Consider the following 25,290-nt stretch of genomic DNA (forward strand, 5'->3'; position numbering starts at 1 on the left):
TATACATTACTTTTAGAATCTTAGGGTTTTTAAAGGAAATTGTTAGATCTGTTTTTAAGAATATGTAGCTTTCTAAGTTGAAGGCTGACAGGCAGGCATATGTCAAGAGGCACAGGACTTGATTTGGTCCCATTTCCTGTTTGTGAGGTTAAATGTATTTTTATGCCTTGTTAAAGTAGATACTGTGTACTCTTCTTGGGAAATGATATTCTTAGGACAATAATAGCAGATATATTGGAAGCCACTAAGAAGTCCTAATTCTAAAAGAAACATTTCACTAATGAATTTTGCAAAGGACCTATAATAATTATTATCAGGACATTTCTATTTGAGTTTACTTCTCTACTCAGTGTCTTGTACCGAGTTAGTTTATCCTGCTTTTTGCTTTTTAGCCCGTTAAGGAAAGTGGAGAACACTGAGATTTTATCTTGCTGCTCAAGAAATCCTTTTCTCATTTTTGAAGATGGAAACCCACAATTACACTTGAATTAACTATTAAAACGTTCTTTTCTGGTTTTAGACCAACAGCAGCAGAACTGTTAAGGCACAAATTTTTCCAAAAAGCAAAGGTAGGAAATTCTTACTTTTGATTTTATGTGTTCATGTGATCCTCCTCAGTTGCCTAAATTAGATTTACTGCTCAGAAGTTGCTTTATCTTAAGATGATAATGTTTGGGAAAGTGATGGTTGATCAAATAATTGCTGGGGGCAATATCTGTACAACCTTTGGTAATTAAGACACATGCTTTAGAATTAGTAAATGTATTTTTCATATAAATTAATTTAAGTATCAGGTTAAATTTATAACAGGAACAATGAATATTAGATTTTGCCATTAGTAATATAATCTGTGAAAATACTCAACTCTCATTTCAGGGTTTACTACTGAGTTAGTAAACATCTCATTTCCCAAAGAAAACAGATAAGTGGGATGTTACTGTAGTTGGAAATGTGGGACCATGATCCCAAAGGACATATGGTAAAGCAAACTTCTCATAGATAATGGTTCGTACAGTACACTAAAGCTTTGTCTCAATTTGTGAAACTGTGGTAGTAATGTACTAAAGGAGCTTTAGAATTAAAAAAAAAAAAAAGCTTTCCTCAAACTTCTTTATAAAACCGTTACTATATCACATTTTAATTGTAGTGAATATTTCTGTCAGTTTCTTTGGTTCAGTAAATACTTGTAAGAAGAAAACTTATTTTTCCTCTCCAGAATAAAGAATTTCTTCAAGAAAAAATACTGCAGAGAGCACCAACTATTTCTGAAAGAGCTAAGAAGGTAAATGGAGATTTTACTCTGGTTTCCTAGGAAATTGATTATATTTACTTCTGCATTTTGAAAGTATAGGTTAAGTAATGCTTTGTTAATGGTTGTAAGTATTACTCATTTTTTTCCAACCCTTTCTTTAGTATTCTTTGATATATTCATTCAGTAAATATTGTTAGTCTACAGTATGTCTAGGTGTGCTATCTACTAGAATGAAAAGGTATATTACACAATTGATTAATTCTAGACTCTGTTAAATCACTGTTTGTAGCTACCAGAGTGAGTTGTGAAGTTTGGCCCTTTCTTTACACAGAAAACAATGAAGGCCCATTAGGATGACTGTAATAAAAAAGACAGTAGCAAGGGTGATAAAGATTTAGGGAAGTTGGAACCTTCACACACTAATGATGAAAAGGTGAAATGGTGCAGCCACTTTAGAAAGTAGTCTGGCAGTTTCTGAAAAGACTAAACAAAGCTGCCTTATGACCCAGCAATTCCACTCGTAGGCATACTGGGAGAATTGAGCACATGTACACACAAAGCTATGTACATGAATGTTCCCAGCAGCATTATTCATAATAACTAAAAAGTGGAAACAGCCTGATTATCCATCTATGGGTGAACGGATGTATAAAATGTCATGTGTCCGTAAGATAGAATATTATTCAGCAATAAAAAGAAATGAAGTACTGATACATGTCATAACGTGGATGAACCTTTAAAACATTATGCTAATTGTGGAAGCTGGTTACAAAAGATCACATATTATATGATCCTGTTTATGTGAAATGTCCAGAATAGGCAAACGTGTAGAGACAGAAAGTAGATTCGAGGTTGCCCAGGACTGGGATTATACAGAAATGGGCAGTGACTACTAATGGGTCTGGGATGTTTTTTTGCCATGTGGAGGAGTGATGAATGTGATCTAGATTTAATTATGGAGATGGTTTCACAACTTGGAATATACTAAAAATAATTGAATTGTATATCTTAAATGGGTCAATTATATGGTATATGAATTATATATTAATAAAGCTGTTACTTAAAAAAAGGAGCATTTAGACACACCACCATGAACAAAAAGCTCTTGGAAATGGAAAACATTATAGAAGAAAAGAAAATAGTTAATATACAAGTTGTATGGTAAGGCTGAGAAAATTTCCCAGAAAATAGAACCCAGAAGGCCAAGAGATAGATAACAGGAGAAAAAAGACAACAGCATTAGAGGATCATTTGAGAAGGTTCAATCCTTGAGTAAAGAGTTCCAGAAAAGCAGAATGGAGAAAAATAGAGGAAAGAGAATCACTGAAGAAATAATTCAAGAAAAATTTCCAAACAGTCACGAATTTCCAGATTGAAAAAGCCCAGGTATGTAGCAGAATAAATGGAAATAGATCAGCACTAAGCCACATCGCTAGAATACTAGAGGCAAAAAGAAGGTCCTATAGCTTCCAGAGGAGGGGGAAAGATCATGAACAGGATTGGAAATCGTAATGACATTGGTAGCTTCCCTGTAAGCCAGGTCACAGCAAAGCCGTTGCGTACAGCTTTATGAAAGAAAATGATTTCTACTAACCCGGATTTTTTTTTTTTTTTTTTTATGCCAGACAAACTGTAAGTGAAGTGTGAGGATGGAATCAAGAAAGTTGAGAAATGCATGGCTTTAATTAGTGTGCCATGCTAATAAGGAGGAAGTACTTAAACTGAGAAAGAAGAAGTCATGTGGCAGGTCATAGAGGGAGATGAAGCAGATCAGAAGGCTCAGGAAGAGTCTTCCTCTAGAAGGTGATCCTGAGGAGTACCTAATACACATGAATGTGGTGAGAAGAGATTTACACAGCTGGGAGACAATTAATATGATTTGGACTGTGACTTCACATAGGAAGGATTTGGATGGTGTTTGGGCCCAAGAGCATAGAAGTATAGGGAAAGTCAGTGATTGGAGTAAAGACAGGTAGTGGAGCACAGAGAGCAAGTGAGGGGTGCAAGATATATATAGTATATATATATAGTATATATAGTAAATGTCAAACACTACCATAATCCACATCTCTCTAATGTGCAGGTTCGGAGAGTACCAGGTTCCAGTGGCCGCCTTCATAAGACAGAAGATGGTGGCTGGGAGTGGAGTGATGATGAATTTGATGAAGAAAGTGAGGAAGGGAAAGCAGCAATTTCACAACTCAGGGTAAGTCTTGCTAAACTCTTTGCTTAAGATAGAGCGCTATCTTTTTGTCTGAAGCCTCTGAGATAATACTATATTCTCTGGTTCTGTTCAGCTTAACCAGCTAAAATATAAAAAATACAAGTGTTAGTGACAGAATTTCCTTGAACAAGTTATTAACAGTAGGAGCCCATTTAATCCTACGTGGAAAAGTGAACTGACACATCTGTTTGAACACGATATTTAGGGTATATAAAAATAGCCAAAATCTAGAGATATAAACTGTGTCTGAGATGAGAATACACTGGATAGGATTGATGACTGATTAGACATTGCAGAAGAAGAGATCACTGAACTCAAAAGCCTAACTATCAAAACTTTGTCCCTGAAGTCTGCTAACCTTCTACCTGAAGAGGAACAGTGTACCTTTCTTTAGTTGCTATATCCTGGATGGGGTGTGTGTGTGTTTGTGTGTGTTTGCTAGAAGCAGTGAAGACAAAGCTCTTGTTTTGTTTTCCCATTCACTGTTTCCTAAAGTTAATGCCTCAAGTTGATTGTTAGGACTCATTCCCAGGAATAGAAATGTGTATGGGAAATATTAATGTTTGAAGTTCATCACAGCCTTGACTGCCTAAAACCTTTTTGTGGTATTAGTGGTGGGTAGGTGGTATGTCTCTGCCTGCTTGTAAGATCTGCTCTGCCATAGCACTTATGACTTTGCTGATCAACACTGAGTATTTATTGATCTTGTCAGATGAAGTCTTTGAGTCTAGTCTTTTTGCAGAGCTAAAAGTAAAGCTTTACTTTTTAAAGACCTTGCCAGTGAAAATTGGCAAAAACTTATTACATTCTAACCTTGGAAAGTTATTCAAAAAATAACAAATATAAACATTTGTTTATATATGATTGTGACTTTATTAAAATGTAAGACGGGTTTCTTTTCTCCTTGCTTTTTCATTTGATTCCTCCTTAAATTGGTATTGTTTTGTAATGTTACATTAAAGTGATCAGAGGAAGCCAGAGGTACATGAATCTTGTAGTTCTAGCTTTCTATGAAAGAGATTTTCATAGGAATTTTTCCTCTGACCAACAAATTACAGTGTTTCAATGTCTGATTATTACCCCCTAGCTATCTGCAAGAGAAATTTATTTAAAATTTTGTACTTCTGGGGGTGCCTGGGTGGCTCAGTCGTTAAGCGTCTGCCTTCAGCTCAGGTCATGCATGATCCCAGGGTCCTGGGATCGAGCCCCGCATCGGGCTCCCTGCTCACAGGGAGCGTGCTTCTCCCTCTCCTCCCCACTTGTGCTTTCTCTCGCTATCCCTCCCTCTCTCTCTCTCAAATAAATAAAAAATCTTTAGGGGCACCTGGGTGGCTCAGTCGTTAAGCGTCTGCCTTTGGCTCAGGTCATGATCCCAGGGTCCTGGGATCAAGCCCTACATGGGGCTTCCTGCTCGGTGGGGAGCGTGCTTCTTCCTCTCCCACTCCCCCTGCTTGTGTTCCCTCTCTCGCTGTGTCTCTCTCTGTCAAATAAATAAATAAAATCTTTAAGGAAAAAAAAAACTTTAAAAAAATTAAAAAAAATTTTGTAGTTCTGAAATACTTATAATAGCTTTTTTATAACCTAAGACACTGATAGGTAAATAGCATAGAAAATTATAGAATTTGTTCTCAGAATAAGTAACTTTTTGTATTTCTCTTGTTATTGTTTTTTTTTTTTTTTTCAAGATTTTCTTTCTTCATTTGACAGAGAGAGACACAGTGAAAGAGGGAACACAAGCAGGGGGAGTGGGAGAGGGAGAAGCAGGCTTCCCGCGGAGCAGGGAGCCCGATGCAGGGCTCGATCCCAGGACCCTGGGATCATGACCTGAGCTGAAGGCAGACGCGTAACAACTGAGCCACCCAGGCACCCCTCTCTTGTTATTCTTATAACCATTTTTGAAGACATGAATTCTTTAGTAAAAGGAAAATCTTTTAAAACTAAATTGAATTACATTGAAAATACCATGATCATGTGTGGGCTGCAAGTGTGCTGTGATCAAGGGTGGGCTGCAAGGATGGTTCAGTATTAGGAAATCGTATAATATTAATAGGCCTAAAGATAGATGAAAAAACTTTGACAAAATCTAATAGGCCTAATGAGAAGACAAATCATATTCTTATTTTCATACGTTCTGAAAAAGCTTTGACAAAATTCAGCACATGTTCATAATAAAGACTCTATGTAGATCCAAATTTCCATCTTTACATCATTTTCTTTCTCCTGAAGAACTTCCCTTAACATTTTTGTGCTGTAGATCTGCTGGTGATGATTTCTTTGAGGTTTTTTTGTCTGAAAATGTCTCTATTTCACTTTTGTTTTGAAAAGGTCTGTTTGCTAGGTATAGACTTTTAGATTGATAGGCTTTTTCTTTCAGTATTTTAAAGATGTTGTTTCACTGTAATTCTTGTTTGTATTGTTTCTGTTGAGAAATCTGCTGGTATCCTTGCCTTGTTCTTTTATAAGTTATATGTCTTTTTAGTCTGGCTGCTTTTAAGATTTTTTTTCTTTTTGAATGGTATTGAGCAATTTGATTATGATATGCCTGGATTTGTTTGTTTGCTTGTTAGTTTTCATGTTTCTTGTGCTTGGGGTTTATTGAGCTTGCATCTGTGGGTTTATAGGTTTTTATCAAGTTTGGAAATTTTTCAGTTAATATATTTTCAAATACTTTCTTCTGCCCTTCATTACCTTGGAGACTCCAGTAACATGTATAGTAGGCTGCTTAAAATTGCCAGCTCACTGATTTTCTTTTCATTTTTTAAAAATTCTCTTTTTACTCAGTCTCATTTTGCACAGTTTCTGTTACTGGCTTTCAAGTTCATTCATCTTTTCTTCTGCAATGCCTAATTGCTGCTAATCCCATTCAATCTATTTTATATCACAGACATTAAATATTTTAGAAGTTTGAGTTTGTGTTTGTTCATTTTTTTTTTTTTTTTAAAGATTTTATTTATTTGACAGAGAGAGACACAGCTAGAGAGGGAACACAAGCAGGGGGAGTGGGGGAGGGAGAAGCAGGCCTCCCGCGGAGCAGGGAGCCCGATGCAGGACTCGATCCCAGGACCCTGGGATCATGACCTGAGCCGAAGGCAGACGCTTAACGACTGAGCCACCCAGGCGCCCCTGTGTTTGTTCATTTTTATACCTTCATGTCTCTACTTTTTGAAGATAATGTGAGATGTAATAACTATAGTATAGTTATAATAACTATTTTAATGTCCTTCTCTGCTCATTCTAACACTTGTGTCAGTTCTGGAGCAGTTTTGTTTGATTGATTATTCCCTTCATTATAGCTTGAAGAGTGTTTTCCTGAGTTGAGGAAATAGGGCTTAGAGTCCAGGGAGACCAAGGCAGATGAAATCGGTAAGGTAGAGTACCAGGGAGGAGAGAGCTATACAGAGAGAGAAACCTAGAAGTCTACAGAGCTTCCTTTTTGAGTGTTCAGCAGAATACTCTTCAAGAAGTACTTGTGAGAAAACCACCTGAGACTGGATAACAGCACCCAGCATTCACAGAGAGCCAGGAATAGTGCCTCTTTCCACCAGCCAGAGTGGAGAAACCTGTAATTCACAAGGCATTGGGTAGAGTTCAGAAAGGTCTAAGTAGTGGGGAGCATATGGCCCTAGACTGAGCACTGCTCCAGATCGAACTAACAACTCATAAAGCAAGATCCAAAAGGATTAAGCCATTTCCAAGTAACTTTACTGTATTCCAGAACAAAGCTCGAGCATTTGGCATCCAATCAAAGATTACCAGGTATGCAGAGAGTCAGGAAAACAGTAACAGTGAGCATACTTAATGTCCAGATCTTGGTCTTTAATGTCATTCTCTACTAGAAGAATGAGGGCTCCTGGGAGAAATGGCTGATTCTGGGGCTTACACAGGGAAAATACAAGGTGAATCTGGAATATCTTCTTTTGTCGAAAAGTTTTTTATTAAAAAAGAAAGTCATAATTTGATAACACAAGGGCCAGGTTGAATGAGCTCCTACTGACCAAATTAGAGTTTGGTCATTAAGTGCAATAATAAACTGTAAACCATTTTATTTTATTTAATTTATTTATTTATTTTAAAGATTTTACTTATTTATTTGACAGAGACACAGCGAGAGAGGGAACACAAGCAGGGGGAGTGGGAGAGGGAGAAGCAGGCTTCCCGCGGAGCAGGGAGCCCGATGTGGGGCTTGATCCCAGGACCCTGGGATCATGACCTGAGCCGAAGGCAGACGCGTAACAACTGAGCCACCCAGGCGCCCCTGTAAACCACTTTTTTTTTTTTTTTAAAGATTTTATTTATTTGCGAGAGAGAATGAGGGACAGAGAGCACGAGAGGGAAGAGGGTCAGAGGGAGAAGCAGACTCCCCGCTGAGCAGGGAGCCTGATGCGGGACTCGATCCCGGGACTCCAGGTTCATGACCTGAGCCGAAGGCAGTCGCTTAACCGACTGAGCCACCCAGGCGCCCCCCCTGTAAACCATTTTAAAATAGAAATCCATAGGGCGCCTGGGTGGCTCAGTCGGTAAAGCGACTGCCTTCAGCTCGAGTCATGATCCTGGCGTCACGGGATGGAGTCCCGCATTGGGCTCCCTGCTCAGCGGGGAGTCTGCTTCTCCCTCTGACCCTCCTCCCTCTCATGCTCTCTCTCTCATTCTCTCTCTCTCAAATAAATAAATAAAATCCTTTAAAAAATAAAAAAATAAAAATAGAAATCCATGAGTCCGTGCCAATAATGAATAGGTGGATAAATAAGTGGGGGGTGGCTAGTTCTTCATTACAGGAAATTGCCAGTGCTGACTGGTAAATGTGGAGGAGTATTGGAGGGGAAAATCATCATTTTATAGCCATGATAAAGCAGTCAATAAAGATTAGGTCAGACAAGGATCATCAGCAGTTGCTAAGTATAGGGGAAATTTTTGATGAGCAGGATGTTTACAGAGTCTTGAAGTGCCTCTTCAAGATTGCCTATTAGTTGCAAAGGGAAAAATAATTACTGCATACTGGAGAACTTGGAAAATGCCTTGACTAGATCATTAAAATTCACATTATTGTGAAATTTACTGAAGTTGATAACTTTAGGAGTGTGAGGTTATGTTAAGAGAATATCCCTGTTCTTAAGAAATACACAGTGACTGTTCAGTGGTAAACAGCTAGGATATATGCAACTTATTCTCAGATGGTATAGGAACAATGTGACTGGTTAAATAGATATATTTAAAAGGAGAGAAAGTGGGGTGCCTGGGTGGCTCAGTTGGTTGGGCAGCTGCCTTCGGCTTAGGTCATGATCTTGGAGTCCCTGGATCGAGTCCCGCATCGGGCTCCCTGCTTGGCAGGGAGTCTGCTTCTCCCTCTGACCCTCCCCCCTCTCATGTGCTCTCTCTCTCTCTCTCTCTCATTCTCTCTCTCTCAAATAAATAAATAAAATCTTTAAAAAATAAAAATAAAAAAATAATAAAAAGAGAGAAAGTGAACATCTTAAATAGGAAAGCAGATAAGGAAAGAAGGTTAATGATTCTCATTCTAACAACTTTTCTATAAAAGTTTGAAATTATTTCCAAATATTAGGTTTTTTAAAAAAGCTTTTGGTTTGGCCATATACTTGCTGTGATATATTAGCTATCACCTGAACCCTAATTCTCCTTAATAAAGTGATGATGAAAATTCACGAAAACCTAAGCTGGATAATCTGACCTTTTAAGTATAAATTTATGCTTGGTAGAATTGACCATAAATTGATATTTATTTAGAGATCGGGTAAGGGTTTTGTGGGGGGTTTTTTTGGGGTTTTTTTGTATTCTCCAATTGCCTGTATCCAGAATCACTGCTGTTATGATTTACTAAATAAATTTAGCTTAGATGTTCATATGGCAGATTACAACTGGTTTTTCAGTTTGGGCTCAAGAGTTTTCTCCATTAAAGCCCATAACCTGAATTACTCTGCTTCGAAGATGTGTTGGATAATTAGCTTGAAGGCTTACATTTGGTCTGGGATATTACATATATAATATGTTCATGATTACACTGGGTGTTATACACAGTTGATGAATTATTGAACTCTACATCTGAGCTAATGATGGCTATCATTATGTTGGCTAATTGAATTTAAATAAAAAAAGTATGTTCATGATTAGTAGAAAGAATTGTACTTTGAAGAATGTGACCTCCTACTGCCTGAGAATTCCCATTATGTCTGCTTATAAACCTCAAGTTGTAAACTCTTAAAATACTATCATAGGACATTGATGTATTAAAGGTTACCTAGACAAAGAATACAATAGTATCATGATATTTTCTTTTTCCAGAAAACTTTCACTAGAGTTACCAGTGACTTAACTTATGGATCAGAATGACATGGAGTTTACTTGCATTTCAACATTCTGTGCAGTTTGGAACTGACTACAAGTAACCTAAGTTTTGAGTTAATAAGCCTTTTTTGTATTTCTTTTAGTCTCCCCGAGTGAAAGAATCATTATCAAATTCTGAGGTAAGTAGTTGTGGATTAAAAAGCAATCATTTTGTTTTGGTTTGGTTTTAATGTTAAGCACATTTTTTTATATGGGCCTAAGTGGGAATGAGAATTTATAGCAATCAGATTTCATCAAAGGTATGGATTCTGAGTTTAAATGGACTTCTGCAGTAAATTGGTGCCATTGCACTCATTTTAAAAGTTGACCTAATGGCTTAGCAAGTTGTTTGTTCCTTGCTTGCCTGACTTTATGAATTACTTTTCTGGCTTGGGTAGCTTGAAGTGGAAAGTAGTCTTTTTGCATTAATCTGTCCAGGAATTTGTCATATGCTACTTTTTCTTTTTGGTTTTTTTTTCCCCTATTGTCTTCTCTTGTCATGTAGATTCTCTTGTTTATGTTATTGCCTCATGGTGATAGGGAATCCTACTAAACAGAGTCCTGTTAGGCTGGCCTGCCTTATGCTCATTTCTTGAAGATAACAGTTATTTCAGGAGATACATTCTGTCATACATTCTTCCTTCTGGCAGCTTGCATTCCAAGCTCAGTATTTGGTTTAATGATACACGTCTTGCCCCCGTAAATCAGTTTGTTTTTGCCACTGTGCTTAAAAGTACCTGTTTTTCTACTTGATTTGTGTGGATAGCATACAATTTTTGCACACCATTATGTATAGGATTTGTGTACATAGCATTGTATTATTTAAGACTGAAAATAAATATTGTACTTCAGCATATTTACAGGCCAGTATCTGACAACTTATATTAGAACTGCGGTTCACTAAGATTTCTGGCTCCTCTTCTTGCTACATGGTAGAATTGCATCTCCCTACCCCTTGAAGTTACTCATAGTCATGGCAGTTGCTTGGGGCAATGAAATGTGGGCAGAAAGAAGAGCCCTTCTGTTGTTCCCTGGATCCCCTGGCTCTTGCCACCACAGCCTGTATCCCTGAATGAGGATGATACCAAACAGCCTCTGCTGGCCAGAGATAGACATGAAGGTGTGCAAGAAATAACTTTTTGTCTTGTAATCTTCTGAGAATTTAAGATTATTTCTTACTCTAGCTTTATCTTGACTTTTAGTTTCTCCACAGTTGAGTGGAGAGGGCATTTTATAGATTATCCAGAATTGTTTTTGTGTTCTTCTCCTTGTCCCTTTGCCTCAATAGCATCCCCACATGGACTCTCAGGCTCTTATACTCATACTCCTGTGCTCATTACTTTGTTGTTGTGTTTGAAATCCATGGTGAAATACAGGTAACATAAAAGTTACCATTCACACTATTGTGCAGCCATCACCACCATCCATCTCCAGATGAACAATCACCCCATGTTTTCCTCCCCCCAGCCCCTGGCAGCCACCATTCTACTATCTCTGAATCGTACTACTCTCTATATACCTCATGTAAGTGGAATCCCACAGTATTTGTCCTTTGTGACTGGCTCATCTCACCCAGCATAATGCCCTCTGGGTTCATCCATGTAATGTGTGTCAGAATTTCCTTCCTTTTTGAGGCCGAATAATATTCCATTATATGTATCTACCACATTTGTTTCTCCATTTGACTGGACAGACACTTGGGTTGCATTCACCTTTGGGCTGTTGTGAATAATTCCACTGTGAACATGGCTACATAATAAATATTTGCTTTAGTTCCCACTTTGAATTCTTTGGGTTCTGTACCCAGATGGGAATCGTTCTATTTTTAATTTTTTGAGGAATCACCTTACTGTTTTCCATAGTGGCTGCACTATTCTCCACTCCCACCTGCAGTGCACAGGGTTCCAATTTCTCCGTATCAGCTCATTGCTTGATTTTGTCTAACCTTTCTGTTCTTATTATAGGTAAACACACATGTCTATGCAATTTGGAAACTATCCTTTTGAAATAATGCTAATACTTAACATTAACATTTTCAAAACTAATCTTATTGTTCTTTTTTTCTGCCAAAATCCAGAACCAGAGTTACTTTTAATTTCCTCTTTATGAAGCTAAATGAACACAAAATTGTACCACTTTTGTCTCTTGATTTTGTTTTTATAATATCAGCTGTTAGACCTCTCTTGTTGCCCTTTCAGTTTTTTCTCTTTCAACTCTAAATTGTAGCTAATTTTAGGATTTTTTCACCAACTTGTAATTTTGAATATGTTTAACTTGATTTTCTACTCAACATCAGTCTTTTCTCCCCGCATTACATAATTAAAATTTATAAAATATTTCAAACATGCAAAATAATATATATAATGTCTGTGTTGGTTGTAAAGCTTCACATCTGTTTTGAAAAGCATTTCAGATATGTTAGTGAATCCCTGGTCAGTTGTCTTTCTTTTTAAGCAATGGAAGGTTCCCAGACCTAAAAAAATGTAGCTTCTGTAATTTAGTATTAATACTTAAATCTGTGTCTTGGAGGTGCTGTTTTATTGTTTATTGGGCAAAGGGAATAGATGTAGTTAGAAATAAATATGATACAATGAAATGTTACTCTGAAGGGAAAAAAGCAAACTATGGGCTATAATATGGCTGAACCTCAAAACACTGCTAAGTTAAACAAGCCAACAACAGAGTGCATGCATTTTGTTTATATGAAAGATTCAGAAAAGGCAAACTGATGGGGACCAAAAGTAGATCAGTGGTCGCCTAGGGCTGGGCGTGGGAGCAGGAATTAAATGTAAATGGGCACAAGAGAACTTTCTGAGTTGATAAAAATGTTCTAAAACTAGATTGTAGTGATGTTTGCACAAGTATAAATTTTCTAGAAATCATTGAATTGTGAATTTAGTAGAATATGAATTACACCTCAGAAAAGTTGTTATAAACAATAAAAGCCTAGTAGAAATATTTCACTTCCACTTGAAATAGATGTATTCAAGAGAGGTGGAGGTGTAGCAGTACACTACACCAAAACTACTTTGAAAATGTCACCCTGGGAGGCTCTGCTTGCCCATCAGTAGACCTGCCTCCTTTTCACTCAACTAAAGCAGCACTGTGTGTATGTTTTTGTTACAGCTATTTCCAACAACTGATCCCGTGGGTACTTTACTCCAAGTTCCAGAACAGATTTCTGCTCATCTACCTCAGCCAGCTGGGCACATGCCTGCACAGCCAACTCAAATCTCTCCCCCACCCCCTGCAGAGCCAGCAAAAACAGCTCAGGTAAAACAGGAGTGCACTTCAATGGCCGGCCTTCTAAGTAGATGAAGAAAGCAGAAGTTGATGTTGTGGTAGATTTTAAAACAAGTTAGAAATTGTGTTTTCACAGTTATCAGTGTGTGCAGGTAAGAGAACTTTTCAAGGATCACACAGGTTTTTAAGCAGCAAAATAAGTTAATGATGGAAACATTCCAAATATCAGAAATTTGGGGGATAATTTCTCATCGGCTTTTTATGAGATCATTATTATGTCTGCAGCTGACAGAGTTCATCTTGACACTAGGATTGTTAGCAGTTCTGTTTCCTTTTCATTCACTTATGCTTGTATTATTAATACATCTCAATCCATGATTTTCTTGTATTACTCTTTTTTAAGATTTGTCAATTTTGTGAGGGTTGATTTTATTGAAGTGATATAATCTGTGAATGCACATCATCAGTCACAGAGGTCATTAAATCCTCATACATTGAAAGCAGTTGAGGGAAGGAGAGAAGGAGGGCCCCACTGTGAATCGCTCCCTGTCTTCCCTCAGGAAACTCCAAATACTGTGTGCAAAACGTGCATGACCTTATGCTCCATGGTTGGAGTGAGGTTTCCAGAGTCTGTTCATTTATTAAATGTTAGAGACTTCATTTTTTTAATCTAACATTTTAGACTGAAAGAGATAAAGATGGAAGTTCTGAGAGCTTCCAGTTAGAGTTCTGCCTTTGTGTAATCCTTTCATTGAACCCAAGCTTTCCATTTCTTTCCATTATATCCAAAAAGATCCAGTTGTCTTATGAAAACTGATAGAAAGATTGGATTCACTTTATAAAGAACTTAAATAGAATACATATTCTCTAGTAAGCAAGGGATAGCTCACAACTGAGAGAGGATTAGTTTGCCCATTAAAAGACCTGGAATCTTAGGCTGGGTGGATTCCTAAGGGGCAGCCAGTTTAGATCCTACCTTGTATATTGCTGTATGATACACTGGCAGATTTTTTTAAAGGGAAAAACCTGGCTTTAGTGTCTTTCATCCTTGTAGAGTGTAAATAGTGTAGTGTCTTTCACACTTTGTAGAGGGAAAGAGGGATCTGAATAATACAAAATATACATGTGGCTATGTTTGGAATTTCATGTGGGTTTGAGAATTCTCTTTTATTGTGCTTGACTCAGGCTGACATTCAGCTCTTGTTGCTGCCTCAGAGTGCATGTCCTACCACAGCAGGGAATGTCCCAGCAACTGATCTGGGTTTGGCCTCACCGAGAGCTGAAGGAAATTGCTGCCGTGGACATTTCCTCTGCTGATGACCATTAGTCACCTTTATGCTTAGTAGTCCAGACATTGACTTTATACCTTTCAATGCTTTTTAGGCTCTGCCTTCAGGAGCAGGCTCACAAGAAACCAAGATCCCAATCAGCCTAGTACTCAGATTAAGGTAACTAAACATCTTCTGTTTGTTTTCTGAATACTGTAAATATGCTCTTTTCTCTTTGAAAGTGACTCTTTTTTCTAATAGTCTGTGCCTGAGAGTAACTGGATAAGATTGTGTGCCCTCCAGTATCAAGTGCTAGGCGTTGCAGAGGTACTGTTTCCCTCAGAAGTAATAGCAACAGGGTGCCTGGGTGGCATAGTCGGTTGAGCGTCCCACTCTTGGTTTCGTCTCAGGGTTGTGGGATCGAGCCCCATGTTGGGCTCCACGGTCAGTGTGGAGTCTGCTTAACATTCTCTCTCCTCTGTCCCTCCCCGCCCCCCCCAAAAAATAAATAAATAAAATCTTAAAAAAAAAAAAAAAAAAAAAAGAAGTAGTAGTAACATTGCAAGGACCTGGACGTTAACTAACACACACATTCTCTTAGCTGTTTTTCCATTAATGGTTTTTTCAATGCAGTTAGTTTAGGTTCTGTAATTGAGTATGGTCTATAATTGAGGAACAGTTTTTAGGGGAACAGCACTGGTTGACTTATCTGAAGATTAGGCTTGTAATTTTGACCATATATCATGGACTCTGAAATCAACTGACCCAAGAGTGGAGTGCTTTCTGATTGTGATAGATCATATTAAGGCCTGTTCTTAAAAGAGGAAAGGAAAACCCTCTAAGGATATATTTGGTCTCTTCCTCTGTTTGCCAGCAGGTGTTCTGAGTCAGTGGTTCTTGGTGCAGTCTTACAGACAGGCTCTGACAGATGGCTCACAGGAAGTGCCATAGGTGGCAGTCTGTTCATTCTAACCCTCTCCTTTTGCAGGTATTTGGATTAGCAGAGCTTTCTTGTTAGATGAGCAGTGGCCGTCGTATTGTTCTAATTGGGTGTCGTTCTATTTGTAAAACTAAAAATATCACCTGAGACAACTCAGACCTTCTTTAACTATTACTAACATTTTTTGAAGTTTCATTAAATTACCATGGACTCATTCCTCTTCCCACATATGAATTCCTAGTCATCTTCTCAGTATTACCATAATTAGAAATAGAAGTAGCAAGACCTGTTTGGAGAATGTTTTGATTCTACCACTGGGAGCAATGAAACTGTGCCATAAATGTGAAGAAAGCAGATTTGGTTCCCTTTCCTTTACAAAAGCCTACTCAGTATACCTAGTCTCATCTCAAATAGTTTTGAACTCATTAGAGTGTCTTGATAATCTTGTCCAATTTTGATTGTGCAAAAAGAATACCACTTGTCTTTTTTTTTTTTTTAAAGATTTTATTTATTTATCTGACAGAGAGAGAAAACAAGTAGGCAGAGAGACAGGCAGAGGGAGAGGGAGAAGCAGGCTCCCCGCTGAGCAGGGAGCCCGATGCGGGGCTCGATCCCAGGACTCTGGGATCATGACCTGAGCCGAAGGCAGCCGCTTAACCGGCTGAGCCACCCAGGCGCCCCCCACTTGTCTCTTTTAAAAACATTTTTTTGAAATCTTATAGCAGCTAATAGTATAAAAATTATATTTGACATGTGCTTCAGGAAGGTAGAGAAGATACTAGTAAGTGATGTAGCTAGCTTTTTGAGAGGGTGGTTTCTTAATGGGCCATGTTCCAGACTTGTTTATGGAAGAAGAGGCTACGTTCTCACTCACACTGATGAAGATTTTGAGGTGAAACAACTTGAAAAAATGGTAGACATATTTAGTCCAGCTTAGTGTCTTGTTGTCTTTGAAGGCATTTGTGCTTAGCTTGCCAGTTAAATCATTAAAATGATGCTGAACATTCGATCTTCATTCTATTCAGCTTTCAGAAAGAATGGATTGAACAATTATGTATCAAGCAGACTATATATCACCCTGTTGGTTATTGTGGCAGGATACCGAGTAAAGAGGAAATAAAATGCCTCACTTGTTAATCAAGTCTAGTTTGGAAGCTGATTTGTATTACGTACTTGGCATAGGTAAAGACATTTCAAGTGGTACACATGCAGAAGTATAAATCTGTATACAGGTGCAAAGAGAAGGCAGTGCAAAGGGGAAAATCATTTGGGGGCAGGTTGTGTTAGAGATGGGTAGCTACATTCTAAACACAACTTAAGTAACATCCTCAAGTATCTGTCAGGTAGAACTAAGCCCTCTGCATTGTTTAGATAAAGGAGATTTGGGTCCTTAGTGATCAAGCATGTCTGCCTTTACACATAATATTCTATATGTTCCACCTTTAACCGGAACCTCCAGGGAGCCTGGTTAAACTCAGTATATGGTTTGCTGAGTGATCACTCTAACTATCCCTTACCAGTCACAAGTTTAAATATCTGGAGCCGTGGATTAACTCTGCTGCCAGTATGGGTCCAACTCCTTTTCTCGTCTTCTCTTCATTCCCCCTCATCCCCTGAACTCCTGTGGAATTTGGAGAAGCATCATGTATTTCATTTTGTGAGTCTGCTAAGACTGATCACCTGTGGTGGGCAAGGCACTCTTCTAGGCATAGGGGGCCTAGGGGTGGGAGTGAGGAGGAAAAGGGCATCCTGTATCATTTTTTTTTTTTAATGCTGCCACACATTTTTTTTTACATTTTAATTCCAGTATTAAAATAATTTAATTTAATTCCAGTTAATATATAGTGTTAGTTTCAGGTATATAATATAGTGACTCAACAATTCTGTATATATTACTCAGTGCTCATGATAAGTGTACTCTTAATCCCCATCCACTATTTCACCTATCCCCCTACCCACCCTCCCCTCTGGTAACCATCAGTGTGTATAGTTAAGAGTGTTTTTTGGTTTGTCTCTTTTTTTCCCTTTGTTCATTTGTTTTGTTTCTTAAATTCCACATATGAGTGAAATCATATGGTATTTGTCCTTCTCTGACTGACTTATTTCCCTTAGCATTATACTCTCTAGCTCCATTCATGTTGTTGCAGATGGCAAGATTTCATTCTTTTTTTATGGCTGAGCAGTATTCCATTGTATATATATATATACCACATCTTCTTTATCCATTCATCTATCCATGGACACTTGGGTTGCTTCCATACCTTGGCTATTGTAAATAAAGCAACAGTAAACATAGGGGTGCATGTATTCCTTTCAGTCAGTGTGTTTCTATTCTTTTTTTTTTTTTTTTAAGATTTTATTTATTTATTTGACAAGAGAGAGACACAGCGAGAGAGGGAACACAAGCAGGGGGAGTGGGAGAGGGAGAAGCAGGCTCCCTGCAGAGCAGGTAGCCCGATGCGGGACTCGATCCCAGGGCCCTGGGATCATGACCTGAGCTGAAGGCAGTTGCTTAACCAACTGAGCCACCCAGGCGCCCGGTGTGTGTTTCTATTCTTTGGGTAAATACCCAGTAGTGTAATTACTGGATCATATGGTAGTTCTATTTTTAACTTTTTGAGGAACTTCCACGCTGTTTTCCACAGTGGCTGCACCAGTTTGCATTCCCACCATTAGTACACAAGGGTTCTATTTCTCCACATCCTCGCCAACACATGTTGTTTCTTTTGTTGTTGATTCTAACCATTTTGACAATAGTGAGGTGATACCTCATTATGCTTTTGATTTGGATTTCCCTGATGATGAGTGATGTTGAGCATCTTTTCATGTGTCTATTGGCCATCTGGATGTTTTCTTTGGAAAAATGTCTGTTTATGTCTTTTGCCCATTTTTTAATTGGATTATTTGGGGGTTTTTGGTGTTGAGTTGTGTAAGTTCTTTGTATTATTTTGGATACTAACCCTTTCATCCGTATCATTTTAATTATACCTTTCTGTGCACATATATTTTCCTGTTAGTTTATGTGATATCTTAGTGGGATTAAGGTTGGGAGTAGGTATATAAGAATCTCCTCAGGGCGCCTGAGTGGCTCGGTCTTTTTTTTTTTGAAGATTTTATTTATTTATTTGACAGAGAGAGACAGCAAGAGAGGGAACACAAGCAGGGGGAGTGAGAGAGGGAGAAGCAGGCTTCCCGCTGAGCAGGGAGCCCGATGCGGGGCTCGATCCCAGGACCCTGGGATCATGACCTGAGCCGAAGGCAGACGCCTAATGGCTGAGCCCGTGTCCTGGGATCGGTCCCCGCTTCGGGCTCCCTGCTCAGCGGGAAGCCTGCTTCTCCCTCTCCCACTCCCCCTGCTTGTGTTCTCTCTCTCGCTGTCTCTCTCTCTGTCAAATAAATAAATAAAATCTTCAAAAAAAAAAAAAACCTCTCAAAATCATGAGGGTTTTTTTGGTTTGGTTTTGTTTTTTTCGTACTTTGTGCTTGGGTGGTTTTTTTCCCCCATTTATTTATTTACAGTATGATTAAAGTACAGTGCTATATTAGTTTTAGGTGTACAGTATAATGATTCAGCAGTTCTATGCATTACTCAGTATTCCTCACAATAAGTATACTCTTAATCTCTTTCACCTGTTAGCAGGAGGTTTTAATATTGATTAATGGAGGACATAAATTAAAAGGGTTGTAGGACAGTTAGATGGTCACTCTGAGCAGTTTGCTCCGAGCCTAGCAGTGTGAGCTCATTAGGATAGATCATAGGATCTTTGGGAATAAAATGGTGTTTCTTGAGGCACAGCTTCCGTGTTATATGTTGGCAGAGTCAGTATGCATAAATCCAGAAGTTTATTTTACACATTCTGTTTTCTTTTATAGGAATTCAAAAAAAGAGCTAAATGATATTCGATTTGAGTTTACTCCTGGGAGAGGTGAGGCATCAAAAACATTGAAAACAAAATAACTTCTAATTTATTATTTAATGAAATGTGATGTTTTTGTCCTTTAGATATATTTTGCTTTTAAAAGATGATGAAAATGTTCCTGGTTTAAAGAGTTTGGGTGGCATATGAATAAAATAAAAATTTAGTTTATTTACTACTAACCTCATTTATAAAACCTAGTATAATACAAACAGTAATGTAGCTCTAATTGGCTGCCTACTATAGTAGCCCAGGCATTGTGCTAAGCTTTCTATCTCATTAAATTCTCAGAACAGCCTTCTAAGGAAGATTATCGTTCCTATTGCATAGATGATGAAATCAAGGCTTAGAGAGAGGGGAGGTAACTTGTCGTTCACATAGCTGGGAAGAGGTGCAGCTGGAGTTCATATCCACACTTGTAAGGGTGCAGAGTCCTCGTTCTCGTTACTGAACACGGTTGTCCTTCTCCATGACAGTAAAGAAGAAACAAGGCTTCCAGGCTTCTCTCTCCCCAGGCTGAAGCTGAGTCCTGTCAGGCATAGTTTCTGGCCATGAACTTCTCCCTGGGATGACGCTTGTTTCTTCCTTGCCTTTGTTACTCAAGGGTTCAGATTTGGGAGGTGGCCAGCAGCCAGCACATTTATCCTGTGTGCCATGCTCATTCTTCCTGCTGTCTGGGTATCATCAGCAACTAAGTATGAAAGAGAACAGATGCAGGTGTGCATAGGTGTATCCGTTTCACTGTTTAAAACCAGGAAGAGTCCCATCTTAAGGAACTAATTCAAGTCACTGGTCATCAGCACAAATGTGTGCCCACCCACTCCCCAGAGGTCCTCCTGTTCCTCTCAGGGGCTCAGTATTCAGCCCTCAGGAAGCAGCAGCACTGAGTCTGTTGGAGATGAGATCAATTAGGGATGCTGTGTCCTTGTCTTTTTGTTTCTGTTACAAACATTGATCAGATTGTATGACCTGAAATCACTAGATATGAAGAAAAGCCCACCAGAATAAAAAAAAAAATGACTAGCAAAAAACTTGGGGTGTGATCTCCAAAGAGAAGAGATTACAATTTGTTCTTTCAAGATGTACTTGAAAAGAAATCATTCCATTGTACGAGCCCTGGAGATGTTGCACACACATCATCACATCTCAGAGCTGATGGGGCTTGGGGCCAGGGCTGCCCTCAGAATGGGACTTCCCTCTGCAGCATCACTGTTGGCTGCGAGTTATCTCTACCATGAGTTGATACTGGCCATCTGGTGGTAAAGATTCTGCCCTCTAGCTAGAACCAAGAGAATCGCCCACTTGAGATCAGCCCAGTGGTAGGAGAAACCTTTGTGTGGGAGGAAGACCCCACGTGCCTCCTTGGTTCTGTGAATTTAGCCGCTAGGTTGGGCTTGGCAGTGCCAACATCCGCTCTTAGAGTTAGCAGTGACATGCATGCACAAGAAATGGGGCACCTTCTTTTTTTTTTTCTTGCAGATACAGCAGAGGGTGTCTCTCAGGAACTCATTTCTGCTGGCCTGGTCGATGGAAGGGATTTAGTAATAGGTAACTACTTTGTGCTCTGCCCTGTGACCTGGTATCTCTGTCTGTATTTAGGACCTAGAAAACAGGCTTTGATTCCATTGAGCGGGTCTCATGGGTCTTGGAATGGTCTTGATATTGCTGAGATACAGGTATTGGGGACAGTTCCTCACAAAAAAGAAAATCTCATTTCTGAGTTCACTTTGTGATTTCCAGTGATAGTAAGTGAAAGCTGGGAGACTGTAGTAGAATTGATGATGTAAGTTACGAGTTAAAGTAAACTTAGGTCGTTTTGGAGGGTGAAACTCTGCCCTTATAGAGCTAAGAAAGAGGTAAGCAAAACTCATTAGAGGTTTATGTCTAGAATTAGCAGAAAGTAAGAAAAGGCACAGTCGGCGCATGTGTACATGTTATTGAAGGCAAAGACCATTGTCTAGGGCCAGTCAGCAAAGTGTTTCTGTAAAGGACCAGTTAGTAAATAGTTTAGACTTTATGGGCCATGCACTGTCTCCATCTTCTTTAAACCATTCTTAGCCCACAGCCAGACTAGAAACAGGCTGCAGGCCAGAGTTTGCCACTCCCAGTCTAGGGCTTTCTGGCCCATGAGTAAGCAAATCCTTCCTCTTTCACCTGTGTGTCTTGCCCCACTTAATACAGCATCTTAAAGAAAGTTATTTTGCCCATGATTCAAGATTTACTTGTGCTACTTAGAGTTGAGTTTAAAAGGTGACTTTTGTTTGGAGAGTGATTTATGTCTCTGCTTCCATTTTGGTTGAACATAGAAGATTCTGAGCTACCTAAGTTTTTAAAATATGGTAGAAAGTGGATTTACTTAGCTTCTCATTACTTTCTGTTTGTATGATTACAGTGGCAGCAAATTTGCAGAAAATTGTGGAAGAACCTCAGTCAAATCGATCTGTCACTTTCAAACTGGTACTCATCTCTTCCTCTTTATTAAACTGTCCTTACACAGCAGCAGCCTCTGCAGACCAGCTTCTATATTCCCTGAGTGATGAGGATATTAAACTGTGGTGGATTGTGTTCATTTAGCTTCCCCAAGGCCTTAGGCCAATGTCTCCTTTTGAGTGGCCTCCCTCTGGTCTCCCTCCCAGGAAACCTCCTACCCCAGGCCCTTGACTCTTCTTAAGAGAGACTGTTAGCCACTCTGACTCCACCATTGGCCCCAGACCCCACCTTTTCTGGAAGAGACACCTTCATCTGCATCCTATATGTATTCCAGGGACCTGTACTCCACTGTCTTCCTTCCCACAGTCCTTATATCAGTTTTAATTGCTACCTGCAATTTTGTTTACAGATAACCACAGCTTCTTATTTTGTTTGGTTCTTAGGCATCTGGTGTCGAAGGCTCGGATATTCCTGATGATGGTAAACTAATAGGATTTGCCCAGCTCAGCATCAGCTAAACCACAGCCCTGGAAGAGGCGGCCTAAGGAGATTCCACACATGCGTATCTCTGTTGCTTCTGTTGGCCTAAACCCACTACTGCCAAAGAACCCAGCAACAAACCTCCCGGCTAGGAGCTTTAGAGGTCTTTCTTTATGTTCTTCCTGCCATCATTCCCCCTTTTTCCCACAGGGAAAGAAAAGTTGGATCACCAGTGGCCAGCATCCCATTAAAGAGTTCCGTTAGTAAACTTACTGCACATGTCCCCTATCTTCCTCCATCTGGGAAGGGGACTGTGCCTCAAGGCTCAGGAGGGAGATCTGTCAGTTCATCTTGCCTTACTCCAATGATGGCGCTGGGTGGAAAGTAGCAGCTATATTGGGCTTCCTCATCCTGCCTGTTCTCCCACACCTGACGGGATGTGGACATCTTGGGTTATCTCTTTACCACTGAAGTAGCAATTAAAAATTGATTGTTTATCTGGAGCCCAGAGAATTTAATTTAGTGATTTTTTTTTTTTTTAATCTGATGTGAATTCTAGCAACCTTTGTTAGGAAAAAGCACAGCCTCAGAAAGAGGCAGCCTAAACTGTGTTCTTGTTTTGTTCATATTTCTAAGCGTTTTGCTGAAGCTGCTCTCAGGCACCCCTCTTCATCACTCCCTCCAGAAAGGGTTGCTAGCCTTAACTTCAGCTGGTGCAAAACATCTGACTGTAGTCGAAATTCAGCCATCAGATCCTTCAACGTAGAACTTTGGACTGTTTTTAGCGAAAACATCAAGTAATGGCTTGTAAAAGTGAATTTCCCCAGCAGTGGTTTTGAACAGGAAAAATCATAACTCATATCATTGTGGAAGTATTTATTTTCAAATCTTAAAAAATTCAGTTGAAGAAAAACTGCTCCTCAATCCTCCCATGAAAATTTGCCTGGCCTCCACGTCATGAAGAAATGCAAGGCTGAGCTTTCTACAGCAATAAAGGAGACTCACCAGGCCAGCGAGGCCTGCCTTCTGCCCCTCTCCTGCACTGACCCTTTGGAGGGGGTCCACACTTCTGTGCGCTGAACCTGACCCAGGATGGAAAGTGAAACCACATGTGCCGTGATTTTTAGGATTTATGAGTAGACAGTGTTCATTTGCTTTTCTATAGTAATAATATAAATTATTCTTTAGGTTTAAAAAAGAGCACTCAATGCAATGTGAGTAATTGGTGGGGCTGATTTTTTCCTACTGTTTCACAGTCAGCCTCTGTCTAACTGCAAGTAGCCCTAACAGTTTTTGTATAAGAAAGGGACACTTAATCTGGCCTTAAAATAACACACAAAGATGGGCTTTGGCCCCACGGAAAGGGGAAAGCTGCCTCTTCCAGAATCACTCGAGCCCTTTCCAGCACTGTTGGTCTGTGAATAACAAGATTGCTTCACATAGTTTTCTCTTGGAGTATCTCTGGAAGCTTTCCCCACAACTGAGTTGTTACAGCCCTTGTTTCGTTCTGAGCTTGTTGTTTTAGTCATGGGCTTTCTTCCCCTGCCCTGGGTGCAAAGGCATACTGGGAAAGGAGTGGATGTTGGGGAGAAGGAGGGGATGGTTTTGGGGTGGCCGTTGGGAGGAAAGTGGATGAGAGGATCAGATACCAAAGTCCAGGGTCCCAGCAGGATTGGTAAAAAGTGGGAGACTGCCAAGCCTAGAGACGGAAAAGAAGATTGATTAGCTTGCTGGAAAAATATTTAGCTTTTCTTTTTCTTTTCTTTGCCTTTTTTTTTTTTTTTTAGGGGGCATGAGAATAACATGAAAAAGAGATAGTGTCCTCTTTGGCACAAGGCTAGTGGCTTACCTTTGAGTCTGTATTTTGGTTTCAAGCAAGCCATCATCATCTACTTACTGATAAATCCAAGGGGGTGGTGACCTCACTCTGTTCTAGCATTGTGTTTGGAAGTGGTCTGGAGCCCAGGCTGGAGGTGAGCAGCAGCCTATTCCCCTGTTCAGTTTCCCCAGCCAGCCATGACTTTTAAACTGCAGTGGGACAGGCAGCCAATAGAAGTGGGTTGGGGCTTTCTCTTTCTTTTCAGTTCATTTTTTGCCCTGCTGGGTATTAGGAGCCAGACACTAAGCCCCAGGACATTGTTACTTCTTCTGCATGATGTATGGTGGACTCCCTTTGCTGACTTTTGCAGCGATGCTGAGAGAATACGTGAACAGAAACTTCCCAGGTTGGACAGCATGTGACCTAGCAAGCAACCTTGCTCCTTTCCAGGAGCAGTGGTTCAGGGTGCACCTCTGTCTCTAGGTCTCCAGGATCCCTTGGTCCCTGGGGGTAGGGACTGATTTAGCACAAGGTAACATGTGCCAGTGCTATTTGTGAAATGTACGGTCTTACTCTAAATGACTAATGGATTTGTTTGGGTTTTTCACTTAAGTTTTGAACCAAATCCTAGAGCCAGCTGATACTATTTAATAATCTGAGGATAGAATAATCGTGTATCAATAAATGGAGGTTCCTCCTTATGACGTATGCTAGATTATGGAAGATGTAAAATATTTGACCTTCCCCCTCCCTTTTTTTGACTTTGTATTTTGCTGCATGTTTCCTTCATTTTTAATCAATAAAGAGTAAATTGTCTGTGGAGGTGTAAGGATTCTTTACTTCAGTGCTTGGTGGTGGGGAACAGTAAGGAGTGGGTCAAGGAGTCACTACTAAATTTTTCACACAAATGGAGAAAAGCCAAAGTGCACATAAACTAAAAAATATGTGTATTGATCTACATATTATCTAGAACAGCTTAAAACCATTGTACAAGTGGGGAAACTGAAATCCCAAAAGGGAGAGATAAGATATGGCCAGAGAAATTTCATAGGGTAGGGCGTGAAACTCCTTGTACTGATCTTTTCTGTTTGATTCTGTTTATGCTGTTGGATAGGAGAAAGAGGCCACATTCAAGCCTTTGCGAGTCTCTTTCAGAAAATTCAGAGCAGGGCTGAACTTGTCGGTATGTGACTTTGATATTGAAATGGTGGGGTTACATGTGAGAGTCTAGGCTCCCCTGTATTCCTCCACCTCCCAGATAAGTAATCTTGATCATAATACCTTCTCCACAGAAGGTGTCCTTCTGGGACAGGACTGCTTATGGATCCCTGTAATTCAGAGCTCAGGCATTGACAGGATTGTATCTGAGTGAATTTGC

At 39.5% G+C, this 25,290-nt stretch overlaps 1 protein-coding gene across 4 annotated transcripts in view; it reads left to right on the top strand.

The window, feature by feature from the left end:
* OXSR1 (oxidative stress responsive kinase 1) overlaps nucleotides 1-24,723 on the top strand; it is a 93,743-nt gene extending 69,020 nt beyond the window's left edge. For 3 of the 4 annotated variants that reach the window (XM_034992147.1, XM_034992163.1, XM_034992172.1), the window contains 8 exons: nucleotides 521-569; nucleotides 1,217-1,282; nucleotides 3,336-3,458; nucleotides 9,920-9,955; nucleotides 12,942-13,088; nucleotides 14,442-14,506; nucleotides 19,140-19,192; nucleotides 20,663-21,569. In XM_034992147.1, the coding sequence (XP_034848038.1) occupies nucleotides 521-569; nucleotides 1,217-1,282; nucleotides 3,336-3,458; nucleotides 9,920-9,955; nucleotides 12,942-13,088; nucleotides 14,442-14,506; nucleotides 19,140-19,192; nucleotides 20,663-20,916 (793 nt within the window). In that variant the 3' untranslated portion in view covers nucleotides 20,917-21,569. The other variant, XM_034992155.1, reaches the window with a different exon arrangement.
* The last annotated feature ends 567 nt before the right edge of the window (nucleotides 24,724-25,290 follow it).

This window comes from Mirounga leonina, unplaced genomic scaffold (genome assembly GCF_011800145.1).
Source record: "Mirounga leonina isolate KUSES-001 unplaced genomic scaffold, KU_Mleo_1.0 Mir_115, whole genome shotgun sequence".
Lineage (NCBI taxonomy): Eukaryota > Metazoa > Chordata > Mammalia > Carnivora > Phocidae > Mirounga > Mirounga leonina.